General features: G+C 44.8%; 1 protein-coding gene across 1 annotated transcript; it reads left to right on the top strand.

The window, feature by feature from the left end:
- Window positions 1-10229: 10229 nt before the first annotated feature.
- Window positions 10230-25905, top strand: CPOX (coproporphyrinogen oxidase). The gene is made up of 7 exons (XM_038766390.1): window positions 10230-10557; window positions 16911-17054; window positions 17376-17486; window positions 18895-19036; window positions 22104-22322; window positions 23711-23815; window positions 24895-25905. Exons 1-7 carry the CDS (start codon window positions 10248-10250, stop codon window positions 24980-24982), a joined length of 1119 nt encoding a protein of 372 aa, XP_038622318.1. The 5' UTR covers window positions 10230-10247; the 3' UTR covers window positions 24983-25905.
- Window positions 25906-26276: the final 371 nt, after the last annotated feature.

Below are 26276 nucleotides of genomic sequence, written 5' to 3' on the forward strand. Positions count from 1 at the left end.
TCACTTCTCTGTGCCTCAGCTGCCTCATCTGTAAAATGGGGATTGAGACTGTGAGCCCCACTGGGACAGGGACTGTGTCCGACCTGATTGCCTTGTATCTACTCCAGTGCTTGGAACAGTGCTTGGCATATAGTAAGCGCTTAACAAATACCATCATTATTATTATAGTAAGCACTTAACAGATACCATAATCATTATCATTATTATTATGTGACCTTGCTGCTGGGGAAGAGAAAGACATAAGGCACTTCCAAGTTGCTGCAATGCAGAACAGCCAGTGCTGCCCCTCCCGCCTCAGCCCCCACCGAAACCGCACCTTTGCATGCAGAGGAAGGGACGGGAGCCTCTTCCATCATCATCCATCATCACCACGATGATCATCTGCAACCCCTGGACCATCTCGGAGAAGCAGCATGACTCAGTGGAAAGAGCCCAGGCTTGACAGTCAGAGGTCTTGGGTTCGAATCCCTGCTCCACCATTCATTCACTCATTCATTCATTCATTCAATCGTATTAATTGGGTGCTTACTGTGTGCACAGCACTGTACTAAGCGCTTGGGAAATACAAGTTGGCAACATCTAGAGACGGTCCCTACCCAACAACAGGCTCACAGTCTAGAAGGGGGAGACAAACAATAAAACAAAACATGTGGACAGGTGTCAAGTCATCAGAACAAATAGAATTAAAGCTAAATGCACATCATTAACAAAATAAATAGAATAATAAATATGTACAAGTAAAATAAATAGAGTAATAAATCTGTACAAACATATATACAGGTGCTGTGGGGAGGGGAAGGAGGTAGGGCTGGGGGGATGAGGAGGAGGAGAGAAAAAAGGGGGCTCAGTCTGGGCAGGCCTCCTGGAGGAGGTGAGCTCTCAGTAGGGCTTTGAAGGGAGGAAGAGAGCTAGCTTGGTGGATGTGCGGAGGGAGGGCATTCCAGGCCAGGGGGAGGATGTGGGCTGGGGGTCGATGGCGGGACAGGCGAGAAGGAGGCACCGTGAGGAGGTTAGTGGCAGAGGAGTGGAGGGTGCGGGCTGGGCTGGAGAAGGACAGAAGGGAGGTGAGGTAGGAAGGGGCGAGGTGATGGACAGACTTGAAGCAGAGAGTGAGGAGTTTTTGCTTCTTGTCAACTGTGTGACTTTGGGCAAGTCACTTCAATTCTCAGTGCCTCACTTACCTCATCTGTAAAATGGGGATGAAGACTGTGAGCCCCATGTGGGACAACCTGATTACCTTGTACCGCCCCCCCCCCCCCCCCCCCCCGGGTTAGAACGTTGCTCAGCACATAGTAAGCGCTTAACAAATGCCATCATTATTATCTCTTTCTGAACCTTTGGCTGGTTTAACAATAAATGATGAAGCGTTGGTGCCCTCTAGTATTCGCATCACAGCATCGCACGCCACCCCGAAATACCATTTTTAATCTGTCTGCAAATGGCACATGTACACCATTCCACCCGCAAAAGCCATTGCTTGAGCTTTATGAGTGCTCAGAAAACAATGCCACTCTTAAGAGTGGGCTCTCTTTAGCCAGCTGTCGGTTCAATCTACTGGCCCCTTCTCTCTCCCATTAGCTTAGGATCTGAGGGAAGAAGCACGGCAGCCGCTGACACGGTTTCTTAGATATTAAATAGGCTGCTCAAACATAGCAAAAAGGTAGTGTGAGCAAGTGAAAAGAAGATGGGACTAAAAGGTAGGAGAGGTGGGTCCCAGTCATAACTCTGCCTCCTTCCTGCTAGGTAGAGAAGCAGCATGGCTCAGCGGAAAGAGCCCGGGCTTTGGAGTCAGAGGTCATGGGTTCAAACCCCGGCTCCTCCAATTGTCAGCTGTGTGACTTTGGGCAAGTCACTTCACTTCTCTGGGCCTCAGTGACCTCATCTGTAAAATGGGGATTAAGACTGTGAGCCCCCCGTGGGACAACCTGATCACCTTGTAACCTCCCCAGTGCTTAGAACAGTGCTTTGCATAGAGTAAGCGCTTAATAAATGCCATTATTATTATTATGTGACCTTGGGCCAATCACTTAACTGTTCCATACCTTCATTTTCTCATCTGTAAAATGAGGCTTAAAAATTCTGTTCTCCTGCCCTCTAGATTTTTTTTTAATGGTATTTAAATACTTCAAGCACTGCACTAAGTACTGGGGTAGATTCAAGTTTATCATGTTGGACACAGTCCCTGTCCCACATGGGGCTCACAGTCTTAATCTCCACTTTACAGATGAGGTAACTGAGGCCCAGAGAAGTTAAGTAACTTGCCCATGGTCATATAGTGGACAGGGGGCAAAGCTGGGATTAGAACCCAGGTCCTTCTGACTTCCAGAAGCACACGGCTGCTCAGCTTGTGAGTCCCCCGTCAGGAACTGGGTCTTGTAGCTACTTTAGTGTTTGGCTCACAAGTGCTTAAGAAATGCTGTCAATTTTAAATACGCACTTTCTCTTCCTCGCCGTGCTTAATCTAAATCATCCAGTACTTGACCCTGTTGATAATGGGAGGATGGCTACTCCGCCTGCCTTCTTCAAGCTTTTTATCGGAGTGAGGGAAGGTCTTGGGAAAAGCCTGACCCCGACAGCCTGTTTGATGTGTGAAGCCATTTCAGAGCCATTTTGGGCCTCCTTACTCTTGCGGCAATTCTACTGGAGAAATCTCATTTTTTATTCGAGAGCTGAATGAGAAATTCAACTGGGTTCTATTTACATGGTTTCTACCACCGATTGATGGATAAAATGGTTTAGTGGGTACAGCACGGGCACGAGAGTCAAAAGGACCTGGAGTCAGAAGGACCCAGCTCCGCCACTTGTCTGCTCTGTGACCTTGGGCATGTCACTTAATTTCTCTGTGCCTCATCTGTAAAATGGGGATTAAGACTGTGAGCCTCATGTGGGACAGGGATTGGGTCCAACCTGATTGCCTTGCATCTACCCCAGTGCTTAAAACAATGCTTGACACTGTTTTAATGGTATAACAAATACCATTATCATTATTATTGTTATAAAAGGCAGAAACTTAATAATACCAGTAACTGATTCAAGCCCAGAGAAACCTGTAGCCCCTGGCTATAGCTAAAAACTACTAAAACTGCTACAGGTAAAATTTTAATTAGCAATGGGTGACTGGGGAGAAAGTGAAGGAAAGGTGGCATTCCCTTGGAGAACTGGAACTCAAGAGAATTGCGGAGGCAACCCACAACCACACAGCTGCCCACCACAGCCCCAGGGCTGTTGCTATGATGCATTCAGAACCAGCCTCTGAGGGTTTCATGTAGCATTTGATCCAGATTTGTTAGAGTAGCAGAAGCACAGTTGCCAATGCTGGGAAAGGAAATAAGACTCAGTGGGGTGGGAAATGCAAAGGACGGAGAGAAATAAAGCAAAGGCTCCTAGGTCCCCCCGTAATCAGTCCTGTCTGCGAAACAGTTTACCCTCCACATTTTGGGTGGCTGAGCATTCACAGACAATGGACCACCAGATGTGGGCTCTACTTTCCCTTTGACAATAAAATCTCACTTGCTTGCTGCTGACTCCTTGTGGGTTGTGGGTTTATAAACCCTGGCTACCTTACATGGCTTGCAAAGTGATTTGCTTCCCTTGGGACCACTACTACAATTTAATAAAGCGTAAAAACCATCTTTATTGTGCACTCTCACCAGTAGGGTCTTGTACCCGCAGCAGCTGGGTTCTCAAGGCGATGCGCTGAACAGGAGCCGGCAGAGTTCGGTGGTAGAAAATGGGTTCGCCTGAGGCAATTTGGGTAAGTGGGAATGTAGGGATTCTCTGTCCAGAGAAGAAAGACTAGGCCAAACCTGGGAGGAAAAGATGTCTTGCCCAGCCCAGTGTCATCTCTATCCCACAAGGTCCCAGGGTGGCGAGATCAACTCTGGGATGGAACCACTCTCCCCCAGCTACCCCCAAGCTGACCCAAACCCCAAGCATTCCCACGAATAAATAACATGAGTTTTTGGCTTTTACCCCCTTCATTTCTCCTACTCATTCATTCATTCAATCGTATTTATTGAGCGCTTACTGTGTGCTAAGCGCTTGGGAAGTACAAGTTGGCAACATATCGAGACGGTCCCTACCCAACAGCGGGCTCACAGTCTAGAAGGGGGAGACAGAGAACAAAACCAAACACATTAACAAAATAAAATAAATAAATATGTACAAATAAAATAGAGTAATACTCCTAGTTCCAGGGCCAAGTAAATATAATCCAGGGCCAGCCCACACCCTCCCTCCCTCCTCGTCCATCTGTGCACCCCCTGGGATGAGTCAGACCCACTTTAGCCAGGAAGAGGCAAAGCGCCATTCCTAAGGGTGATTGCCCCAGGATCCTCTGTGTCTTTGGGAGCCCAGAGTTCTTTCTGCACTGTCCTTTTTTGGACCTAATCCCGGCTCGGCCAACTGTCAGCTGTGTGACTTTGGGCAAGTCACTTCACTTCTCTGTGCCTCAGTTACCTCAACTGTAAAATGGGGATTAAAACTGTGAGCCCCCCCGTGGGCCCACCTGAGCACCTTGTAACCTCCCCAGCGCTTAGAACAGTGCTTTGCACATAGTAAGCGCTTAACAAATACCATTATTATTATTAATAGAAGCGGCCTGGCCTATTGGAAAGAGGGCAGACCTAGGAGTAGGGACTACAAATCCCAGCGTCCTCCGCGTGTCCCACTTCCTGGGGACCTTCCCCTTCCCCTCCTCCTTACCTCCTTCCCTTCCCCACAGCACCTGTATATATGTATATGTTTGTACATATTTATTACTCTATCTCTTTTGCTTGTACATTTTTATTCTATTTATTTTATTTTCTTAACATGTTCTGTTTCGTTGTCTGTCTGACTGTGTGACTTTGGGCAGGTCACTTCACGTCTCTGGGCCTCAGTTCCCTCATCTGTAAAATGGGGATTAAGACTGTGAGCCCCCCCGGGGGACAACCCGATCACTTTGTAAACTCCCCAGCGCTTAGAACAGTGCTTTGCACATAGCAAGCTTTTAATCAATGCCATTATAAAAAAAAAACTTTCAAATATTTTCTCATGCACTACCAATCTACCTTAAGAAGCAGCGTGGCTCAGTGGAAAGAGCCCGGGCTTTGGAGTCCGAGGTCGTGGGTTCGAATCCTGGCTCTGCCACATGTCTGCTGTGTGACCTCGGGCAAGTCACTTCACTTCTCTGAGCCTCAGTTCCCTCATCTGTAAAATGAGGATTAAGACTGTGAGCCCCACGGGGGACAACTTGATCCCGTTGTATTCCCCCCAGCGCTTAGAACAGTGCTTTGCACATAGTAAGCGCTTAACAAATACCACCATTATTATTATTATTACCTCGTTCTCGCCTGTCCCGCCATCGACCCCCGGCCCACGTCCTCCCCCGGGCCTGGAATGCCCTCCCTCTGCCCCTCCGCCAAGCTAGCTCTCTTCCTCCCTTCAAGGCCCTACTGAGAGCTCACCTCCTCCAGGAGGCCTTCCCAGCCTGAGCCCCTTCCTTCTTCTCCCCCTCGTCCCCCTCTCCATCCCCCCCATCTTACCTCCTTCCCTTCCCCACAGCACCTGTATATATGGATATATGTTTGTACGTATTTATTACCCTATTTATTTATTTATTTTACTTGTACATATCTATCCTATTTATTTTACTTTGTTAGTATGTTTGGTTTTGTTCTCTGTCTCCCCCTTTTAGACTGTGAGCCCACTGTTGGGTAGGAACTGTCTCTATATGTTGCCAATTTGTACTTCCCAAGCGCTTAGCACAGTGCTCTGCACATAGTAAGTGCTCAACAAATACGATTGATTGATTGATTGATTCCTCTCCCCCTCGTCCCCCTCTCCATCCCCTCATCTTACCTCCTTCCCTTCCCCACAGCACCTGTATATATGTATATATGTTTGTATGTATTTATTACCCTATTTATTTATTTATTTTACTTGTACCTATCTATTCTATTTATTTTATTTTGTTAGTATGTTCGGTTTTGTTCTCTGTCTCCCCCTTTTAGACTGTGAGCCCATTGTTGGGTAGGGACTGTCTCTAGATGTTGCCAATTTGTCCTTCCCAAGCGCTTAGTACAGTGCTCTGCACACAGTAAGCGCTCAATAAATACGATTGATGATGATGATGTTGGGTAGGGACTGTCTCTATATGTTGCCAATTTGTCCTTCCCAAGCGCTTAGTACAGTGCTCTGCACATACTAAGCGCTCAATAAATACGATTGATGACTGTGAGCCCACTGTTGGGTAGGGACTGTCTCCAGATGCTGCCAGTTTGTCCTTCCCAAGCGCTTAGTACAGTGCTCTGCGCACAGTAAGCGCTCAATAAATACAATTGATGATGATGATGCTTTGCACATAGGAAGCGCTTAATAAATGCCATTAAAAAAAACCACTTTCAAATATTTTCTCATGCGCTACCAATCGACCTCCTCCTCCAGGAGGCCTTCCCAGACTGAGCCCCTTCCTTCCTCTCCCCCTCGTCCCCCTCTCCATCCCCCCCATCTTACCTCCTTCCCTTCCCCACAGCACCTGTATATATGTATATATGTTTGTACGTATTTATTACTCTATTCATTTATTTGACTTGTACCTATCTATTCTATTTATTTTGTTTTGTTAGTATGTTTGGTTTTGTTCTCCGTCTCCCCCTTTCAGACTGTGAGCCCACCGTTGGGTAGGGACTGTCTCTATATGTTGCCAACTTGTACTTCCCAAGCGTTTAGTACAGTGCTCTGCACACACTAAGCGCTCAATAAATACGATTGATGACTGTGAGCCCACTGTTGGGTAGGGACTGTCTCCAGATGCTGCCAGTTTGTCCTTCCCAAGCGCTTAGTACAGTGCTCTGCGCACAGTAAGCGCTCAATAAATACGATTGATGATGATGATGCTTTGCACATAGGAAGCGCTTAATAAATGCCATTAAAAAAAACCACTTTCAAATATTTTCTCATGCGCTACCAATCGACCTCCTCCTCCAGGAGGCCTTCCCAGACTGAGCCCCTTCCTTCCTCTCCCCCTCGTCCCCCTCTCCATCCCCCCCATCTTACCTCCTTCCCTTCCCCACAGCACCTGTATATATGTATATATGTTTGTACGTATTTATTACTCTATTCATTTATTTGACTTGTACCTATCTGTTCTATTTATTTTGTTTTGTTAGTATGTTTGGTTTTGTTCTCCGTCTCCCCCTTTCAGACTGTGAGCCCACTGTTGGGTAGGGACTGTCTCTAGATGTTGCCAATTTGTCCTTCCCAAGCGCTTAGTACAGTGCTCTGCACACAGTAAGCGCTCAATAAATACGATTGATGACGATGATGTTGGGTAGGGACTGTCTCTATATGTTGCCAATTTGTACTTCCCAAGCGCTTAGTACAGTGCTCTGCACATAGTAAGCGCTCAATAAATACGATTGATGACTGTGAGCCCACTGTTGGGTAGGGACTGTCTCCAGATGCTGCCAATTTGTACTTCCCAAGCGCTTAGTACAGTGCTCTGCACACAGTAAGCGCTCAATAAATACGATTGATGATGATGATGTTGGGTAGGGACTGTCTCTATATGTTGCCAATTTGTCCTTCCCAAGCGCTTAGTACAGTGCTCTGCACATAGTAAGCGCTCAATAAATACGATTGATGACTGTGAGCCCACTGTTGGGTAGGGACTGTCTCCAGATGCTGCCAATTTGTCCTTCCCAAGCGCTTAGTACAGTGCTCTGCACACAGTAAGCGCTCAATAAATACGATTGATGATGATGATGCTTTGCACATAGGAAGCGCTTAATAAACGCCATTAAAAAAAAACAACAACTTTCAAATATTTTCTCATGCGCTACCAATCGACCTCCTCCTCCAGGAGGCCTTCCCAGACTGAGCCCCTTCCTTCCTCTCCCCCTCGTCCCCCTCTCCATCCCCCCCATCTTACCTCCTTCCCTTCCCCACAGCACCTGTATATATGCATATATGTTTGTACATTTTTTTTACTCTATTTATTCATTTTATTTGTACATATCTATTCTATTTATTTTATTTTGTTAGTATGTTCGGTTTTGTTCTCTGTCTCCCCCTTTTAGACTGTGAGCCCACCGTTGGGTAGGGACTGTCTCTAGATGTTGCCAATTTGTCCTTCCCAAGCGCTTAGTACAGTGCTCTGCACATAGTAAGCGCTCAATAAATACGATTGATGATATGTATATATGTTTGTACGTATCTATTACTCCATTTATTTATTTGACTTGTACCTATCTATTCTATTTATTTTATTTTGTTGGTATGTTCGGTTTTGTTCTCTGTCTCCCCCTTTTAGACTGTGAGCCCGCTGTTGGGGGCTCAACTTGTCCTTCCCAAGCGCTTAGTACAGTGCTCTGCACATAGTAAGCGCTCAATAAATATGATTGATTGATTGTCGGGTAGGGACCGTCTCTATATGTTGCCAGTTTGTCCTTCCCAAGCGGTTAGTACAGTGCTCTGCGCACAGTAAGCGCTCAATAAATACGATTGATGATGATGATGCTTTGCACATAGGAAGCGCTTAATAAACGCCATAAAAAAAAAACAACAACTTTCAAATATTTTCTCATGCGCTACCAATCGACCTCCTCCTCCAGGAGGCCTTCCCAGACTGAGCCCCTTCCTTCTTCTCCCCCTCGTCCCCCTCTCCATCCCCCCATCTTACCTCCTTCCCTTCCCCACAGCACCTGTATATATGCATATATGTTTGTACATTTTTTTTACTCTATTTATTTATTTTATTTGTACGTATCTATTCTATTTATTTTATTTTGTTAGTATGTTCGGTTTTGTTCTCTGTCTCCCCCTTTTAGACTGTGAGCCCACCGTTGGGTAGGGACTGTCTCTAGATGTTGCCAATTTGTCCTTCCCAAGCGCTTAGTACAGTGCTCTGCACATAGTAAGCGCTCAATAAATACGATTGATGATATGTATACATGTTTGTACGTATTTATTACTCCATTTATTTATTTGATTTGTACCTATCTATTCTATTAATTTTATTTTGTTAGTATGTTCGGTTTTGTTCTCTGTCTCCCCCTTTTAGACTGTGAGCCCACCGTTGGGTAGGGACTGTCTCTAGATGCTGCCAATTTGTACTTCCCAAGCGCTTAGTACAGTGCTCTGCACATAGTAAGCGGTCAATAAATACGATTGATTGATTCCTCTCCCCCTCGTCCCCCTCTCCACCCCCCCATCTTACCTCCTTCCCTTCCCCACAGCACCTGTATATATGGATATATGTTTGTACATATTTTTTTTACTCTATTTATTTATTTATTTTATTTGTACATATCTATTCTATTTATTTTATTTTGTCAGTATGTTTGGTTTTGTTCTCTGTCTCCCCCTTTTAGACTGTGAGCCCACTGTTGGGTAGGGACTGTCTGTATATGTTGCCACCTTGTACTTCCCAAGCGCTTAGTACAGTGCTCTGCACACAGTAAGCGCTCAATAAATACGATTGATGATGATGATGTTGGGTAGGGACTGTCTCTAGATGTTGCCAATTTGTCCTTCCCAAGCGCTTAGTACAGTGCTCTGCACATAGTAAGCGCTCAATAAATACGATTGATGACTGTGAGCCCACTGTTGGGTAGGGACTGTCTCCAGATGCTGCCAATTTGTACTTCCCAAGCGCTTAGTACAGTGCTCTGCACACAGTAATTGCTCAATAAATACGATTGATGATGATGACGTTGGGTAGGGACTGTCTGTATATGTTGCCAATTTGTACTTCCCAAGCGCTCAGTCCAGTGCTCTGCACACAGTAAGCGCTCAATAAATACGATTGATGATGATGATGTTGGGTAGGGACTGTCTCTAGATGTTGACAATTTGTCCTTCCCAAGCGCTTAGTCCAGTCCTCTGCACACAGTAAGCGCTCAATAAATACGATTGATGATGATGACGTTGGGTAGGGACTGTCTCTATATGTTGCCAATTTGTCCTTCCCAAGCGCTTAGTACAGTGCTCTGCGCACAGTAAGCGCTCAATAAATACCATTGATGATGATGATGCTTTGCACATAGGAAGCGCTTAATAAATGCCATTAAAAAAAAAAAACTTTCATATATTTTGTCGTGCGCTACCAATCGACCTCGCTGGGCGGGCCCGTCCGCGCATGCGCCCTGCGGGGGGGGGGCGGACGGGACTACAAATCCCAGCGTCCTCCGCGCGGGGCCCGCTTCCGGTGTGGCCAACGGCCGGTCCTGAGGGGAGCCGGGAGGGAGGAGGAGGCGGCTGTGGCAATGGCGATGGCGTCGCTGCGCGTCGGGGCGGCGGCCCTGTCGGGGCTGGCCGTGGCCGCCTTGGGGCGCGGCTGGCGGGCCCACATGGCGCCCGAGCCGGAGCCGGAGCCGGAGCCGGAGCTGTCCCGCCGCTGCGGCGGCTTCATGGCCCCGCCGGTGACCCCCCTGAGGGAGCTGCAGGCCGCGCCGCGGGCCCTGAAGACCCGGATGGAGCTGCTGCTGATGGACACCCAGGCCCAGGTGTGCCGGGCCCTCGGCCGGCTCGACCGGGGCGCCGCCTTCTCCGTCGACCGCTGGGACAGGAAGGAAGGTACGTCAGACCGACCCCTCAATCAATCAATCGATCGATTAATCGTCTTCATTGATTGCTTACCGCGTGCAGGGCACTGGACTGAGCTCTGGGGAAGGACAAGTTGGCCCCTCTAGAGACAGTCAGTCAGTCAGTCGTAAGCGCTTGGGAAGGACCCCTCAGTCAATCAATCAATTAATCGTATTTATTGAGCGCTTACTGTGTGCAGGGCACTGGGCTAAGCGCTTGGGAGGACAAGTTGGCACCCCTAGAGACGGTCATTCATTCAGTCAGTCGTATTGATTGAGCGCTTACTGTGTGCAGAGCACTGAGGTACACGTTGGCAACATCTAGAGACGGTCATTCATTCATTCAGCCGTATTTATTGAGCGCTTACTGCGTGCAGAGCACTGAGGTACACGTTGGCAACATCTAGAGACGGTCATTCATTCATTCAGTCGTGTTTGTTGAGCGCTTACTGCGTGCAGAGCACTGGACTAAGCGCTTGGGAGGACAAGTTGGCACCTCTAGAGACATTTAGTCAGTCAGTCGTAAGCGCTTGGGAAGGACCCCTCAGTCAATCAACCAATTAATCGTATTTATTGAGCGCTTACTGTGTGCAGGGCACTGGGCTAAGCGCTTGGGAAGGACAAGTTGGCACCTCTAGAGACATTCATTCAGTCAGTCAGTCGTGTTGATTGAGCGCTGACTGTGTGCAGAGCACTGAGGTACACGTTGGCAACATCTAGAGACGGTCATTCATTCATTCAGTCGTGTTTGTTGAGCGCTTACTGCGTGCAGAGCACTGGACTAAGCGCTTGGGAGGACAAGTTGGCACCTCTAGAGACATTCAGTCAGTCAGTCGTAAGCGCTTGGGAAGGATCCCTCAGTCAATCAACCAATTAATCGTATTTATTGAGCGCTTACTGTGTGCAGGGCACTGGGCTAAGCGCTTGGGAGGACAAGTTGGCACCTCTAGAGACAGTCAGTCAGTCAGTCGTGTTGATTGAGCGCTGACTGTGTGCAGAGCACTGAGGTACACGTTGGCAACATCTAGAGACGGTCATTCATTCATTCAGCCGTATTTATTGAGCGCTTACTGCGTGCAGAGCACTGAGGTACACGTTGGCAACATCTAGAGACGGTCATTCATTCATTCAGTCGTGTTTGTTGAGCGCTTACTGCGTGCAGAGCACTGGACTAAGCGCTTGGGAGGACAAGTTGGCACCTCTAGAGACATTTAGTCAGTCAGTCGTAAGCGCTTGGGAAGGACCCCTCAGTCAGTCAATCAATTAATCGTATTTATTGAGCGCTTACTGTGTGCAGGGCACTGGGCTAAGCGCTTGGGAGGACAAGTTGGCACCTCTAGAGACAGTCAGTCAGTCAGTCGTGTTGATTGAGCGCTTACTGTGTGCAGAGCACTGAGGTACACGTTGGCAACATCTAGAGACGGTCATTCATTCATTCAGTCGTGTTTGTTGAGCGCTTACTGTGTGCAGAGCGCTGAAGTACAAGTTGGCAACATCTAGAGACGGTCATTCATTCATTCAGTCGTGTTTGTTGAGCGCTTACTGCGTGCAGAGCACTGGACTAAGCGCTTGGGAGGACAAGTTGGCACCTCTAGAGACATTTAGTCAGTCAGTCGTAAGCGCTTGGGAAGGATCCCTCAGTCAATCAACCAATTAATCGTATTTATTGAGCGCTTACTGTGTGCAGGGCACTGGGCTAAGCGCTTGGGAAGGACAAGTTGGCACCTCTAGAGACAGTCAGTCAGTCAGTCAGTCGTGTTGATTGAGCGCTGACTGTGTGCAGAGCACTGAGGTACACGTTGGCAACATCTAGAGACGGTCATTCATTCATTCAGTCGTATTTGTTGAGCGCTTACTGTGTGCAGAGCACTGAGGTACACGTTGGCAACATCTAGAGACGGTCATTCATTCATTCAGTCGTGTTTGTTGAGCGCTTACTGCGTGCAGAGCACTGGACTAAGCGCTTGGGAGGACAAGTTGGCACCTCTAGAGACATTTAGTCAGTCAGTCGTAAGCGCTTGGGAAGGATCCCTCAGTCAATCAACCAATTAATCGTATTTATTGAGCGCTTACTGTGTGCAGGGCACTGGGCTAAGCGCTTGGGAAGGACAAGTTGGCACCTCTAGAGACAGTCAGTCAGTCAGTCAGTCAGTCGTGTTGATTGAGCGCTGACTGTGTGCAGAGCACTGAGGTACACGTTGGCAACATCTAGAGACGGTCATTCATTCATTCAGTCGTGTTTGTTGAGCGCTTACTGCGTGCAGAGCACTGGACTAAGCGCTTGGGAGGACAAGTTGGCACCTCTAGAGACATTCAGTCAGTCAGTCGTAAGCGCTTGGGAAGGACCCCTCAGTCAGTCAATCAATTAATCGTATTTATTGAGCGCTTACTGTGTGCAGGGCACTGGGCTAAGCGCTTGGGAAGGACAAGTTGGCACCTCTAGAGACAGTCAGTCAGTCAGTCGTGTTGATTGAGCGCTTACTGTGTGCAGAGCACTGAGGTACACGTTGGCAACATCTAGAGACGGTCATTCATTCATTCAGTCGTGTTTGTTGAGCGCTTACTGCGTGCAGAGCACTGGGCTAAGCGCTTGGGAGGACAAGTTGGCACCTCTAGAGACATTCAGTCAGTCAGTCGTAAGCGCTTGGGAAGGATCCCTCAGTCAATCAACCAATTAATCGTATTTATTGAGCGCTTACTGTGTGCAGGGCACTGGGCTAAGCGCTTGGGAAGGACAAGTTGGCACCTCTAGAGACAGTCAGTCAGTCGTGTTGATTGAGCGCTTACTGTGTGCAGAGCACTGAGGTACACGTTGGCAACATCTAGAGACGGTCATTCATTCATTCAGTCGTGTTTGTTGAGCGCTTACTGTGTGCAGAGCACTGAGGTACACGTTGGCAACATCCAGAGACGTTCATTCATTCATTCAGTCGTATTTATTGAGCGCTTACTGCGTGCAGAGCACTGGACTAAGCGCTTGGGAAGGACAAGGTGGCCCCTCTAGAGACATTCAGTCAGTCAGTCATTCGTAAGCGCTTGGGAAGGACCCCTCAGGCAATCAATCAATTAATCGTATTTATTGAGCGCCTACTGTGTGCAGGGCACTGGGCTAAGCGCTGGGGAAGGACAGGTTGGCCCCTCTAGAGACAGTCAGTCAGTCATAAGCGCTTGGGAAGGACCCCTCAGTCAATCAATCAATTAATCGTATTTATTGAGCGCCTACTGTGTGCAGGGCACTGGGCTAAGCGCTTGGGAAGGACAGGTTGGCCTCTAGAGACATTTAGTCAGTCAGTCGTAAGCGCTTGGGAAGGACCCCTCAATCAATCAATCAATTAATCGTATTTATTGAGTGCTTACTGTGTGCAGGGCACTGGACTAAGCGCTTGGGAAGGACAAATTGGCAACTCTAGAGACGGTCAGTCAGTCAGTCGTAAGTGCTTGGGAAGGACCCCTCAGTCAATCAATTAATCGTATTTATTGAGCGCTTACTGCGTGCAGGGCACTGGGCTAAGCGCTTGGGAGGACAAGTTGGCACCTCTAGAGACATTTAGTCAGTCAGTCGTAAGCGCTTGGGAAGGATCCCTCAGTGAATCAACCAATTAATCGTATTTATTGAGTGCTTACTGTGTGCAGGGCACTGGACTAAGCGCTTGGGAAGGACAAGTTGGCACCTCTAGAGACATTCAGTCAGTCAGTTGTAAGCGCTTGGGAAGGACCCCTCAATCAATCAATCAATTAATTAAGCATATTTATTGAGCGCTTACTGTGTGCAGGGCACTGAGCTAAGCGCTTGGGAAGGACAAGTTGGCCTCTAGAGACATTCAGTCAGTCAGTCGTAAGCGCTTGGGAAGGACCCCTCAGTCAATCAATCAATCAATTAAGCGTATTTATTGAGCGCTTACTGTGTGCAGGGCACTGGGCTAAGCGCTTGGGAAGGACAAGTTGGCCTCTAGAGACATTTAGTCAGTCGTAAGCGCTTGGGAAGGACCCCTCAGTCAATCAATCAATTAATCGTATTTATTGAGTGCCTACTGTGTGCAGGGCACTGGGCTAAGCGCTTGGGAAGGACAAGTTGGCCTCTAGAGACATTTAGTCAGTAGTAAGCGCTTGGGAAGGACCCCTCAGTCAATCAATCAATTAATCGTATTTATTGAGTGCTTACTGTGTGCAGGGCACTGGGCTAAGCGCTTGGGAAGGACAAGTTGGCCTCTAGAGACATTTAGTCAATCAGTCAGTCGTATTGATTGAGCGCTTACTGTGTGCAGAGCACTGAGGTACACATTGGCAACATCTAGAGACGGTCATTCATTCATTCAGTCGTATTTGTTGAGCACTTACTGTGTGCAGAGCACTGAGGTACACGTTGGCAACATCTAGAGACGGTCATTCATTCATTCTGTCGTATTTGTTGAGCGCTTACTGTGTGCAGAGCGCTGTAGTACAAGTTGGCAACATCTAGAGACGGTCATTCATTCAGTCAGCCGTTGGCACCTCGAGAGACATTCAGTCAGTCAGTCGTAAGCGCTTGGGAAGGACCCTTCAGTCAATCAATCAATTAATCGTATTTATTGAGCGCTTACTGCGTGCAGAGCACTGGACTAAGCGCTTGGGAAGGACAAGTTGGCACCTCTAGAGACAGTCAGTCAGTCAGTCGTAAGCGCTTGGGAAGGACCCCTCAGTTAGTCAGTCAATCAATTAATCCTATTTATTGAGCGCCTACTGTGTGCAGGGCACTGGGCTAAGCGCTTGGGAAGGACAAGTTGGCCCCTCTAGAGACATTCATTTAGTCAGTCGTAAGCGCTTGGGAAGGACCCCTCAATCAATCAATCAATTAATCGTATTTATTGAGTGCTTACTGTGTGCAGGGCACTGGACTAAGCGCTTGGGAAGGACAAATTGGCACCTCTAGAGACGGTCAGTCAGTCGTAAGTGCTTGGGAAGGACCCCTCAGTCAATCAATCAGTTAATCGTATTTATTGAGCGCTTACTGTGTGCAGGGCATTGGACTAAGCGCTTGGGAAGGACAAGTTGGCACCTCTAGAGACATTCAGTCAGTCAGTCAGTCGGTCATAAGCGCTTGGGAAGGACCCCTCAGTCAATCAATCAATCGTATTTATTGAGCGCTTACTTCATGCAGGGCACTGGACTAAGCGCTGGGGAAGGACAAGTTGGCACCTCTAGAGACATTCATTCATTCAGTCAGTCAGTCGTGTTGATTGAGCGCTTACTGTGTGCAGAGCACTGAGGTACACGTTGGCAACATCTAGAGACGGTCATTCATTCATTCAGTCGTATTTGTTGAGCGCTTACTGTGTGCAGAGCGCTGTAGTACAAGTTGGCAACATCTAGAGACGGTCATTCATTCATTCATTCAGTCGTATTTATTGAGCGCTTACTGCGTGCAGAGCACTGGACTAAGCGCTTGGGAAGGACAAGTTGGCACCTCTAGGGATGGTCATTCATTCATTCAGTCAGTCAGTATTTATTGAGCGCTTACTGTGTGCAGAGCACTGAAGTACAAGTTGGCAACATCTAGAGACGGTCATTCATTCATTCAGTCAGTCGTATTTATTGAGCGCTTACTGTGTGCAGAGCACTGAAGTACAAGTTGGCAACATCTAGAGACGGTCATTCATTCATTCAATCGTATTTGTTGAGCGCTTACTGCGTGCAGAGCACTGAAGTACAAGTTGGCAATATCTAGAGACAGTCATTCATTCATTGTCGTATTTTTTGAGCGCTTACAGCGTATAGAGCACTGGACTAAGCGCTTGGGAAGTACAAGTTGGCACCTCTAGAGACGGTCATTCATTCATTGTCAGTCAGTCGTATTTATTGAGCGCTTACTGTGTGCAGAGCACTGAAGTACAAATTGGCAATATCTAGAGACGGTCATTCATTCAATCGTATTTATTGAGCGCTTACATTTTGGAGCACAGATCCAAGTCATCATCATCATCATCAATTGTATTTATTGAGCGCTTACTGTGTGCAGAGCACTGTACTAAGCGCTTGGGAAGTACAAGTTGGCAACATATAGAGACAGTCCCTACCCAACAGTGGGCTCACAGTCTAAAAGTCCTTTGCACAGAGCTGATCATTGGAGCTGACTTCAGTGGTTTTAATGAGATGCTGGCAATTTCAGTATTTTTCCGCTAAGGAACCCAGCATTGTTTTCCTAGAGTGATAATTGGTTTAAGAATGCATTAATAATGTGGATATTTTCATTACCCCGCCACAGCAACCAACATTGTAAATTTGAACCCAGTAGAGATTTAAGTTGAACGCACGTTACCAAAGGGAAATTTGCAATCTTCATTTTTCTCTTCATTGTCTTTCAAATAGGAGGTGGAGGCGTCAGCTGTGTACTTCAGGATGGCAATATCTTTGAAAAGGCTGGAGTCAGTGTTTCTGTAGTTCATGGGAATCTTTCTGAGGAAGCAGCAAAACAAATGAGGAGCAGAGGAAAGTCCCTGAAGACCAAAAATGGTAAATCAGACAAATGGTGGAGGGTGGGGGAGATCGGGTCAACAACTTACCTAATGGCGCATATAACCTGAATAATTTTTCTGGCAAAATAAATTCATATTGTTGTTTCAATCAAGGAGTCGTGGAGCATATTAGTAGTTTGATTTCCACTTGCCAAAACTAAAAGGTAAATAATGCCTAGATGTGATTTTTTTTTTAATGGAACTTTGGAGTGTATTCTTAACCAATTGACCCTAAAATTTCAATTATAGAAACAAACTTAAAGTGTTATTTCTATGGTGGCACTATTCCTGAACGCTATTTTTGTGTTTGGCTCTGTAGGTAAACTGCCCTTTTGTGCCATGGGGGTAAGCTCTGTTATCCACCCGAAGAATCCTCATACTCCTACGATCCATTTCAACTACCGTTACTTTGAAGTGGAAGAAGCAGATGGTAAGACTTATGACTCTTTGTAGCTATAACATGGGTTTTGGGTGGTTTTTATGTTTTGTTATGATAGGGAGTTGAAGGAAAATCCACTAGGATCAGTAATGAATGAATGAATCTTATTTTATAATTCAGATTGTGAGTCCTTTTAGGTACATCTGCTCTTGTCAGGCATAATGGATAGGGGTTGGACTCTGGGTTCTTCACAGCGGGTTTACTTAACCGACATGTTCTTTTGAGTAAATAATTCAAAAGTCCTTGGGCATTGGAAACTTGGCAGATAACACCAACATTACTACATCTGGGGGGTGTTCTTGCTGATTCACAAGTGGGAATTTTCTTTCTTGTGAAATCTTTCCTATTGAGTTAACACTATTTAATGGGACATGTAGGTTACTGGTGTCTTATCCACACCCTCCTGTGAACCAATTTAAGCACTAGTCTGATGGCCCCTAAAACAACAGGTACTACATCAGTGGTATCCAGAGAGAGCAGCCTGTTTCTTCCTGCCTCTCCCTGGATCCTCAGCCTCTGGGCCTCTCTTCCCTGAAGCTTCTCCAGGCCAGCTCGCTCCCCAACCCTTGACAGAATGGATGTTGATTAGTTGGAAACTTTTTACCCCAAAGATGACAACAGTAACACAGTTAATATTATGAAAAGTGGGAGGAATAAGTCCCTCGTAAACCAATCTGAGGCATTATACATAGAACCCATGCCTGGCAGGTCTGCAAAGCCATTTTATTAGCAGGTGCTCAGGGGAAAAACTCAGAATACCTCAAAAAGTGAAATGCAAAAGATTGCATGGGGGTGGTGGGGGAATGGACTTTTGAATTTGGTTTAGATTACTGTTGGGTAGGGACAGTCTCTGTATGTTGCCAACTTGTACTTCCCAAGTGCTTAGTACAGTGCTCTGCACACAGTAAGCGCTCAATAAATACGATTGAATGAATGAATGAATGAAATTCTACGCATCTGAGGACTAGTTTCTTCAAGTGATATCTTGGATAAACTGGTGGTAAGAGTAACAATTTTAGGGCAGTTTAGAAATGCAGAAAATCAGTCATGAGAAACAGTAATAAAAAAATATCTGCTAGTTTCTCTTGGAGTAAATTGATGTGTCTGCCTGTTATTAGCTCCACAACAGTCAATTAATCAATGGAATCTGAGTGCTTACTGTGTGCAGAGCATTGTGTTAAGCGCTTGGAAAAGTACAGTACAAGAGAGTTGGTAGGCACATTCCTTGCCCACCATATGTTAGTGTATAGCCAACTGTCACCATAGTTGGAAATGTTTTAATCTTCCTTTGAATCGTACTTGCTCACCAGTAAGTTTTGAATTTAACTGGTGAGCATGTCTGTGTGGGAGTATACTTTTATGATCTTATGTCTTTTTTTCCTCTTTTTTTTTTTTGTAGGCAACAAGCTGTGGTGGTTTGGTGGTGGCTGTGACCTCACTCCAACTTACTTGAACAAAGAGGATGCAGTCCACTTCCATAAAACTCTGAAGGAAGCTTGCGACCGCCATGATCCCAAACTGTACCCCAAGTTTAAAAAATGGTACGTGGAGACCCTTAAATCCCTCAGGAGGCAACCCATGCTCTCAGCTCTTTTCACGAAGCTAGTGAGAACTTGAGTTTTGTGCAGACTGTGATTTGATGTTCTGATGTGCTAAATAGGTTTTTTTTAAAACAGTCCAGATCCTTTTGGCCCTGTTGCCTTAGAAGTGAATCCTAGTACTGGATATTTCAAGACCAGCAGCTGGGATAGAAAATGATGCTTAATAACAGTATTTACTATTTACGTTTTTTTTTAAATATCCTGCCCAATATGTCTCCCCTGTCTGCATTCTCGCTCTTTCTTCCCCTTCAGTTTCGCTTGCATGACTTTTGGACACCTCACTCCTTGCTAGCATCTCTGAATTTGAGGGGGAGGGAAATTGTTGAGCAAGCAGGAAATAAGCAACTCTTGGTGGGGAAAGATAATAGCCATGATAGATAAAATGGGTGGGTGGATTATCTAGGTTTTCCATTTAGCCATGCTTTCCCTTAGATAATTAGGACTGCCCTTCATGTGGAAAGAGTGTGGGTTTTTTTAAACCCAATTTCATATGGCTGTAAAGAATGAATGCCCTTTATTTCTTTTCCTTCAGTGCCTACCTTCAGCTAAAAGAACATATTACCTTGGTTAGAGTATAAGACTCTTAATAAGTCTAAATAGACTAATTTAGTCTATTTATTTAGACTAATAGAGTCTAAATAAGACTCTTTGTAAGGGAGAAGACAAAAGTATTAGTTTTGGGTTTTCTTTTTGAGGCTTTCAGTAGCCCATGCCTGTAGAGTAATAGTAGCATTTATTATTCCTGTGTGCAGAGCAATATACTAATTACTAGGGAAGAATACCTAGGTGGGTATTAGACATGTTCCCTGGACCTCAGGGGACTCACAACCTAAGTAGAACAGTAGGAAGAGAGGACCCAAATGAGCTGAAACACACTCAATATAGGACAAGGACAAATTGAACAGAACCAACTACTTTAAGCACTGAAATTTATCACTCAGTGTAAGACCTTGAAAGCTTAGCTGGACAGACTTCAGAAATGGTGAAGCTTTGGAATATTTCCTTGAGGGCAGTGTTGGTGTGTACTAATTCTGCTGTATTCTTCCAAGGACTTATATGTCTTGCACAGTGTAAGGAGTCAAGTACTATATATATATATATATATTTTTTTTTTTTTTTTTTTTTAAATGGTACTTTAAGCGCTTACTAAGTGCTGGGGTAGATAGAAGCTAATCAGGTTGGATACAGTTGGATTTCCCTTGGATTTTAAAATAGTGACTGTGATGGCTTTACCTCTAAGAGGATCTTGTTCGTATAGTACCTCAAAGTAACGTGGTGGGTTTTGTCATTTTGGTTAACTTGAAGCAGCTATTACTGAAATGGCTTCTATCAGGAGTATTAGAAAAGAGAAAGTTGGGAGGGTGTGCCACCCCACCATTTAGAAGTATAACTGTAAAATTGTTATTCTCTAGAACAGTGTTACGACTGCCTGCAAGAGGCAGTTTGTTTTAAAGTGATAAAGGAAATGAGGTATCGTGATACAGTTTATGATGGTTCACTTTTTTACCACATGAGTAAACTATCTTTCATTTCCACATGAGTGAAGCAGAGATAACAAGGTGATGATACAGATCATCTTTGCCTTACAGAGATTCTTGGATTCAAAGGTAATATTGACTTTTGTTGAATACCAGGAATTCAGGACACTGAGCAGTCACAGTTTTCAGTGCATGTTTGTTTGAGTCCTGTATTTTAGCCAACTCTAGTTTTTCTCTGAAGTCACTAGCCACCAGGAACAAAAACTCAGGTTGTTGACCAGAGTCCTGCCCCAGGTGGTTCTCATTTGTGGTTCACAGATATCCCTTGTCTCTTTGGAGAAAAGGAGGTGCTTCTTTCTCTTCCCCTATCTTCGTTCTCTCTCCTAATTTCAGGACTTTCTAATAATACAGAAGGCTTCTGTCTGTATGCTTCTTATGGTGAGCTTTAGCAGATGTAATGGGGTTGCCATTTTATACTAGTCCTGGATAACTTCTCCCTGCTGCCCCTCCATAAGACTTTTCCCCCACCAACCGAGGTCACCCCAAGGCATAAAATGGTGGAAAGGAGAGGAAGAGCTGTGAATAAATAAAGTCAGATCAGTTTTTTTTCTTGGTATAAAGTTGGTTTTTGAGGCCTGGAGGAATCTGGAACCAAACTCCATCTTATTCACTTTAAACTGGGTTTGCTTTACATTTCCTCTTTATTTAAAAAAAAAAAAACAAAAAAAACACCTCAAAACTGTTGTTAGGGGTGCTGTCATCTGCCTCTAGGTCTTATATTTTAAGGTGACTTTGGATTTTCTTTGTTAAACTGAAATCCACCATTTACACATAGATGAGTGCCTTTTAAAAATTGACCAACAGATCTCATGTGTCCCTTGTGGTCTTGCCTAATACTAATTCATTTGGTGTGATTCATTTTTCTTCCTAAAATATTTTTAGTTTCATTTGTAATAATACTGGGGGCCTGCATGTCTTTAAGCACCCAACAGTGCATAGAATCTGACAAGGTTCTTGAATGTAACCTCAATGTGAATTAGATAAGCAATCGATCAGTTGTATGTATGTACACTGGGAGATAAGATACCCAGAGGGAATGGATGCAGGAAAAGAAAGATTTTGCTTCTTATGTGTACAGATGTCAATGAGATGGTTCTGATGGCAGTGAGATCTGTACTTTCAATACATTTTATACAGTGGGTCATTTTGATTTTTATTATATTTCTCACTTAGTTCATTTTCTTGTAGCCTGGTCCAAATTTTTTCCAACTCTGAACCAGGGTTCTAATTGCTTAGGTACCCCCTTTTTTCTTTTTTTATGGTATCTGTTAAGCACTTACTGTGTGCCAAGAATTATTTTAAGATCTGGGGTAGATAAAAGTTTATCAGGTTGGGCACAGTTCCTGTCCCACATGGGACATTTGCATATTCACTTTGTGTTTTTGTTTATTTTCTCCTTAAACTTTTTATCCATCTTTTCCGTCTTTCAGTTTAGCGGTAGCCAAATTTTGTATTTTTCTTTTTTCCAGGTGTGACGACTACTTCTTTATAACCCACCGAGGAGAGCGGCGGGGTATCGGAGGCATATTCTTCGATGATCTGGACTCGCCATCGAAGGAAGATGTGTTTCAGTTTGTGCAGAGCTGCGCCCAGGCTGTGGTGCCTTCTTATATCCCCCTCGTAAAGAAACACTGTAATGACTCGTTCACAGCACAGGAGAAGCAGTGGCAGCAGCTTCGGAGAGGGAGGTAGGTGATGCCTGTGATACAGCCGTGGTGGGGATGTGAGAGGAAATATGTACAATCATTAGTATTTATTGAGAGCTTACTGTGTGCAAACACTGTACTGTGTATGTATGTTTTCCCATTTCCTCTTCCTCATCCCTCCCACTGCCAAAGAAATTATTCAAGATTGACCAATCTTCCTTTAAAATGCTATTCCTAGAGTTTTTCCATTCATTTTAACTTGACCAGTGTCCTTGCTGTCAAGTCATGATCTTCCCTGTTTCTTAGGGAAAGATGAATTAGCTAGCATCTTAAAACTCCGAGATTCTTGGAGATCAAAGCAATGCAAGTAAAGGAAGGAGAAATAGAAGCAGTACTGCAAAAGGGAGTTTTTGGTGCTTGTCAACAAGAACTGAAAAGGTGGAGAGTTCTCAGTTCAGTGCATTTGTGGCAAAGCCTGCAAGCAGAGTAATGACATATATCAGGCAAACTCTAATCAGACTTGCCTTTTTTCTTTTCCCTCTGGTAGATTTTTTGGGATGGGTAGGTGTATGGGACCACAAGATTAGTGTTCTGCACACTTGGTTGATGATAAGAATATTCCCTTGCAGAGACCCCTCCCTCCACACCCATTACTAATTGCTCTGCTCCTTAAGATAGCCACTTCTGGTTTTCAAAGCAGCAACATAATTTACCATGTTGGCGGAAGAAGTATGTGTGGGGTTTTTTTTAATGTTTTTCATCGATTTTTTTGGAAACTGAGACCTAGAGAAGTTAAGCAACTTGCCCAATGTCTCACAGCAGGCAAGTGGCGGAACCTAGATTAGAACCCAGGTCTTCTGACTTTGGCTAGTGATTTAGACCACACTGCTTTTCAGTAGTACAGGGACTATATCTAAATTATCCTATATCTACCCCAGTACTTAGCACATAGTAAGCATTTTCAAGACACCATTATTACTTGAAGATCCCCTTTTAGCTTCATCCGTTGCAGTGTTTTTGGAGCTGCAGGGAATGAGAAGACATCATAAGCCCTAAAAAGTGCAATATGGTTGAAGCCAAGCCCAGTGCAGCCTGGTAGTTTTTTGGTTTTTGGTTTTGGTTTTTTTTTTTTCTTCATTGGGCCAGTACCTTCATATGCATATCTGGTTCAGTCTGTTGGCTCGCCTTACAGAAAATACAGCCTTTTTGTTTTGCAGCTGTTGGGTGTGTGAGGACAGTATCTGTTTCCTATTGTTTGGTGGTTAGAATACCCTTTTCATTTCTTATTGCTCAGATGCTAAAAATTCTCTGTGGTGATCTCTGTGCCGTTTCCCACTGGAACCAAGAGGACAAGAGCTTTACATTTAATCTTGTGCTCTAGACACCAAAGAGAGAATTTCTTCCATTGAACATTCATTTCTATCTTGCAGGTACGTGGAGTTTAATCTGTTGTACGACAGAGGTACAAAGTTTGGTCTCTTCACTCCAGGATCCAGAATTGAAAGCATTCTTATGTCTTTGCCCTTGACTGCCAGGTAAGCACTGCATAATAACCAACCTTCCTGCCAGTGATCCAGAAGGTCTCTTTAAAGCCTACTCTTTGTTGAATTTACTGTATATGTTGGAAAGTCCAATTTAAACAATTGAGGCAAGCTCGTGAGAAATCATGTTGTTTATCTTCATTCAGGTTCATATTTGATGTATATCCTAATGACTGTATGTAGGCTGGCATATAAAATAACTGTTAAAAAGTCCAAGCATAAAGGGCACTGTATGGTTAGACTACAGGCCTTGGAGTCGGAAGGACTTGGGTTCTAATCCTGGCTCCACTACCTGTATTCTGTGTGACCTTGGGCAAGTCACTTAGCTACTCTGTGCCTTAGTTTCCTCGTCTGTAAAATGGGGATGAAGACTGAGCCCCACGTGGGTCTATCCCAGTGCTTAGTACAGTGCCTGGCCCACGCTAAGTGCTTAACAAATACCATTTTTAAAAAAAGGCAAGACAGTACTGTAGTTGGGTGTCTACGGTTCACTCTCTTCCTTTTCCCCCGAGCCCCACAAAAGACTGAAGCAGTGATGAGGCTTTTCTTCTCTTGGGAATTCTGGTGGCCATGAGGCACACAATAGATCCCAAAGATAAGAGAGAGATTTCAGGGAAGCCCCAGAGTTGTCAAATTTCTTCCTTTCCCCCTGCTGTGTAGAGGTTCATGCCACCTTTTGGCAAGAGCATTGTTTTTCTCCTTTAGGAAACTATAACCAATTTTCAGGGATTTCTTAGGTCAAGAATTCAAGTACAAACCTGTAGCAGCAGGCAATCTTCTCCATAGGTCTTGTCTTAGTTTTCATTTATTTAGAATTCTGGGTTGCTGGAACACACAACTCTCAGTTCACAATTCATATGTGAATTCATAATTCACAAGAGAGTTGTTCTTGTGACACTTACTGGAGTTATCAAAGATGTTCCCTAATTCCTGCAGAGCACTCTAGCCAAAATTCGTGGTGACGATATGCACTGTGGCACAACTGAAGGGATTTGGGAGGAGCTCTTCTGTGCATATGTGTGTGTCCTTTCTCTATAGAGGGTTTTCATCACTTTCTCACTTCTCTTGCACAGATGGGAATACATGCACGCGCCCCCTGAGAATTCCAAAGAAGCAGAAATCTTGGAAGTTCTGCGTAATCCCAAGGACTGGGTCCACTAACCAACAAAGCAGGCATCGCTTGGTCGATGGATTCCCAAAATGTGTGAATTTTCTCACATGGGCCCTCTGAAATTGCCATTGTGTGGCAGGTTTTTTAATGTAGGAATTAACTGTGCTGAAAAATCTACAGGATAAGCAGCTCCATTGTAAAGCGGGGGGAAAAAGAATATGCGGGTCTATGTGACATTCATAGTCGGTCACCTTCTACCTGCCAAAGGCAGGATTGCTCTGGTCAGATAACACATCTTCTTATGTTTCTAGCTGCTATAATTTAAGGAATCATTTTGAGATTGTAAATTTGTTTCTTGTGATTTCACGACTAAATATGAAGCTGATGCAAAACTTGTGATGCTCACATATCATGGGGAATCCAGGAACTGCACTGAGAAAAGCTGACTCAGGAAACACAAAATTGACTTTGTCTTGGATTTTTTTGTTGTATGCTTTTTCAACAAATTTTGGATTAACTGTCATAGGAATAAATCTCTGGTTTGTAATCTCATTCCTTTGACAAAATAATACCGCCTAATTAATGGTAATGCAACAGCCCGCAAAGTGGCTGAAAATTTTGCATTTGTCAGCTTGAAGGTCCTTGATGATGTAGGAAATAATAATTTTGCATGTTTAGAATAATTAAGCTTGTTGTGGAGGGGGAATGTGTCTGTTTATTGTTGTACTCTCCCAAGCGCTTAGTACAGTGCTTCGCACACAGTAAACTCTCGGGAAATACAATTGAATGATTAATTAATGAAGGTTAGCTATGAACAGTCATATATGAAAAGCACATCTTGTTCCTGATGTTGAAGATACTTACACTGGAGGAGAAAAACACTTTTGATTTGGGAATCTGACCCTTTAGGGAAAACACAAGTGGAAAATTTGGACCTGACGATGTTTTTCAAAATATAAATTGTTGTTGTAAATATGTTGTTCTGTCTCATCATTCCCTTCATTGCCAATTTGCCTAGCTTTGCATCCCTTTCAAGTTTCTATTCAGTGCTTTATTAGAAAACACTGGTGATGGAGTCTCCTGTCCAGGGACAACAGGTGAGCCTCGGTCATGACATTTCAGGATCAAGAACCTGGGCAGAGGAATTACTTATAGTGCTAGTGGTTTTCACATTGTGACTCACATTCCTTTGTCCCTGCTAATCACATTCCCACTGAGGCATGGAGTGCAGTGAGTGAATAGGCAGTCAGGGAAAGGAAATACTGAAGTATATGGGAGGTCTTCACCCACACTAAGCAAGCACAGGCAGCACCCAGATATCCTCATTTCTAGAGCAGTGTTCAT

This window comes from Tachyglossus aculeatus, chromosome 24 (genome assembly GCF_015852505.1).
Source record: "Tachyglossus aculeatus isolate mTacAcu1 chromosome 24, mTacAcu1.pri, whole genome shotgun sequence".
NCBI lineage: Eukaryota > Metazoa > Chordata > Mammalia > Monotremata > Tachyglossidae > Tachyglossus > Tachyglossus aculeatus.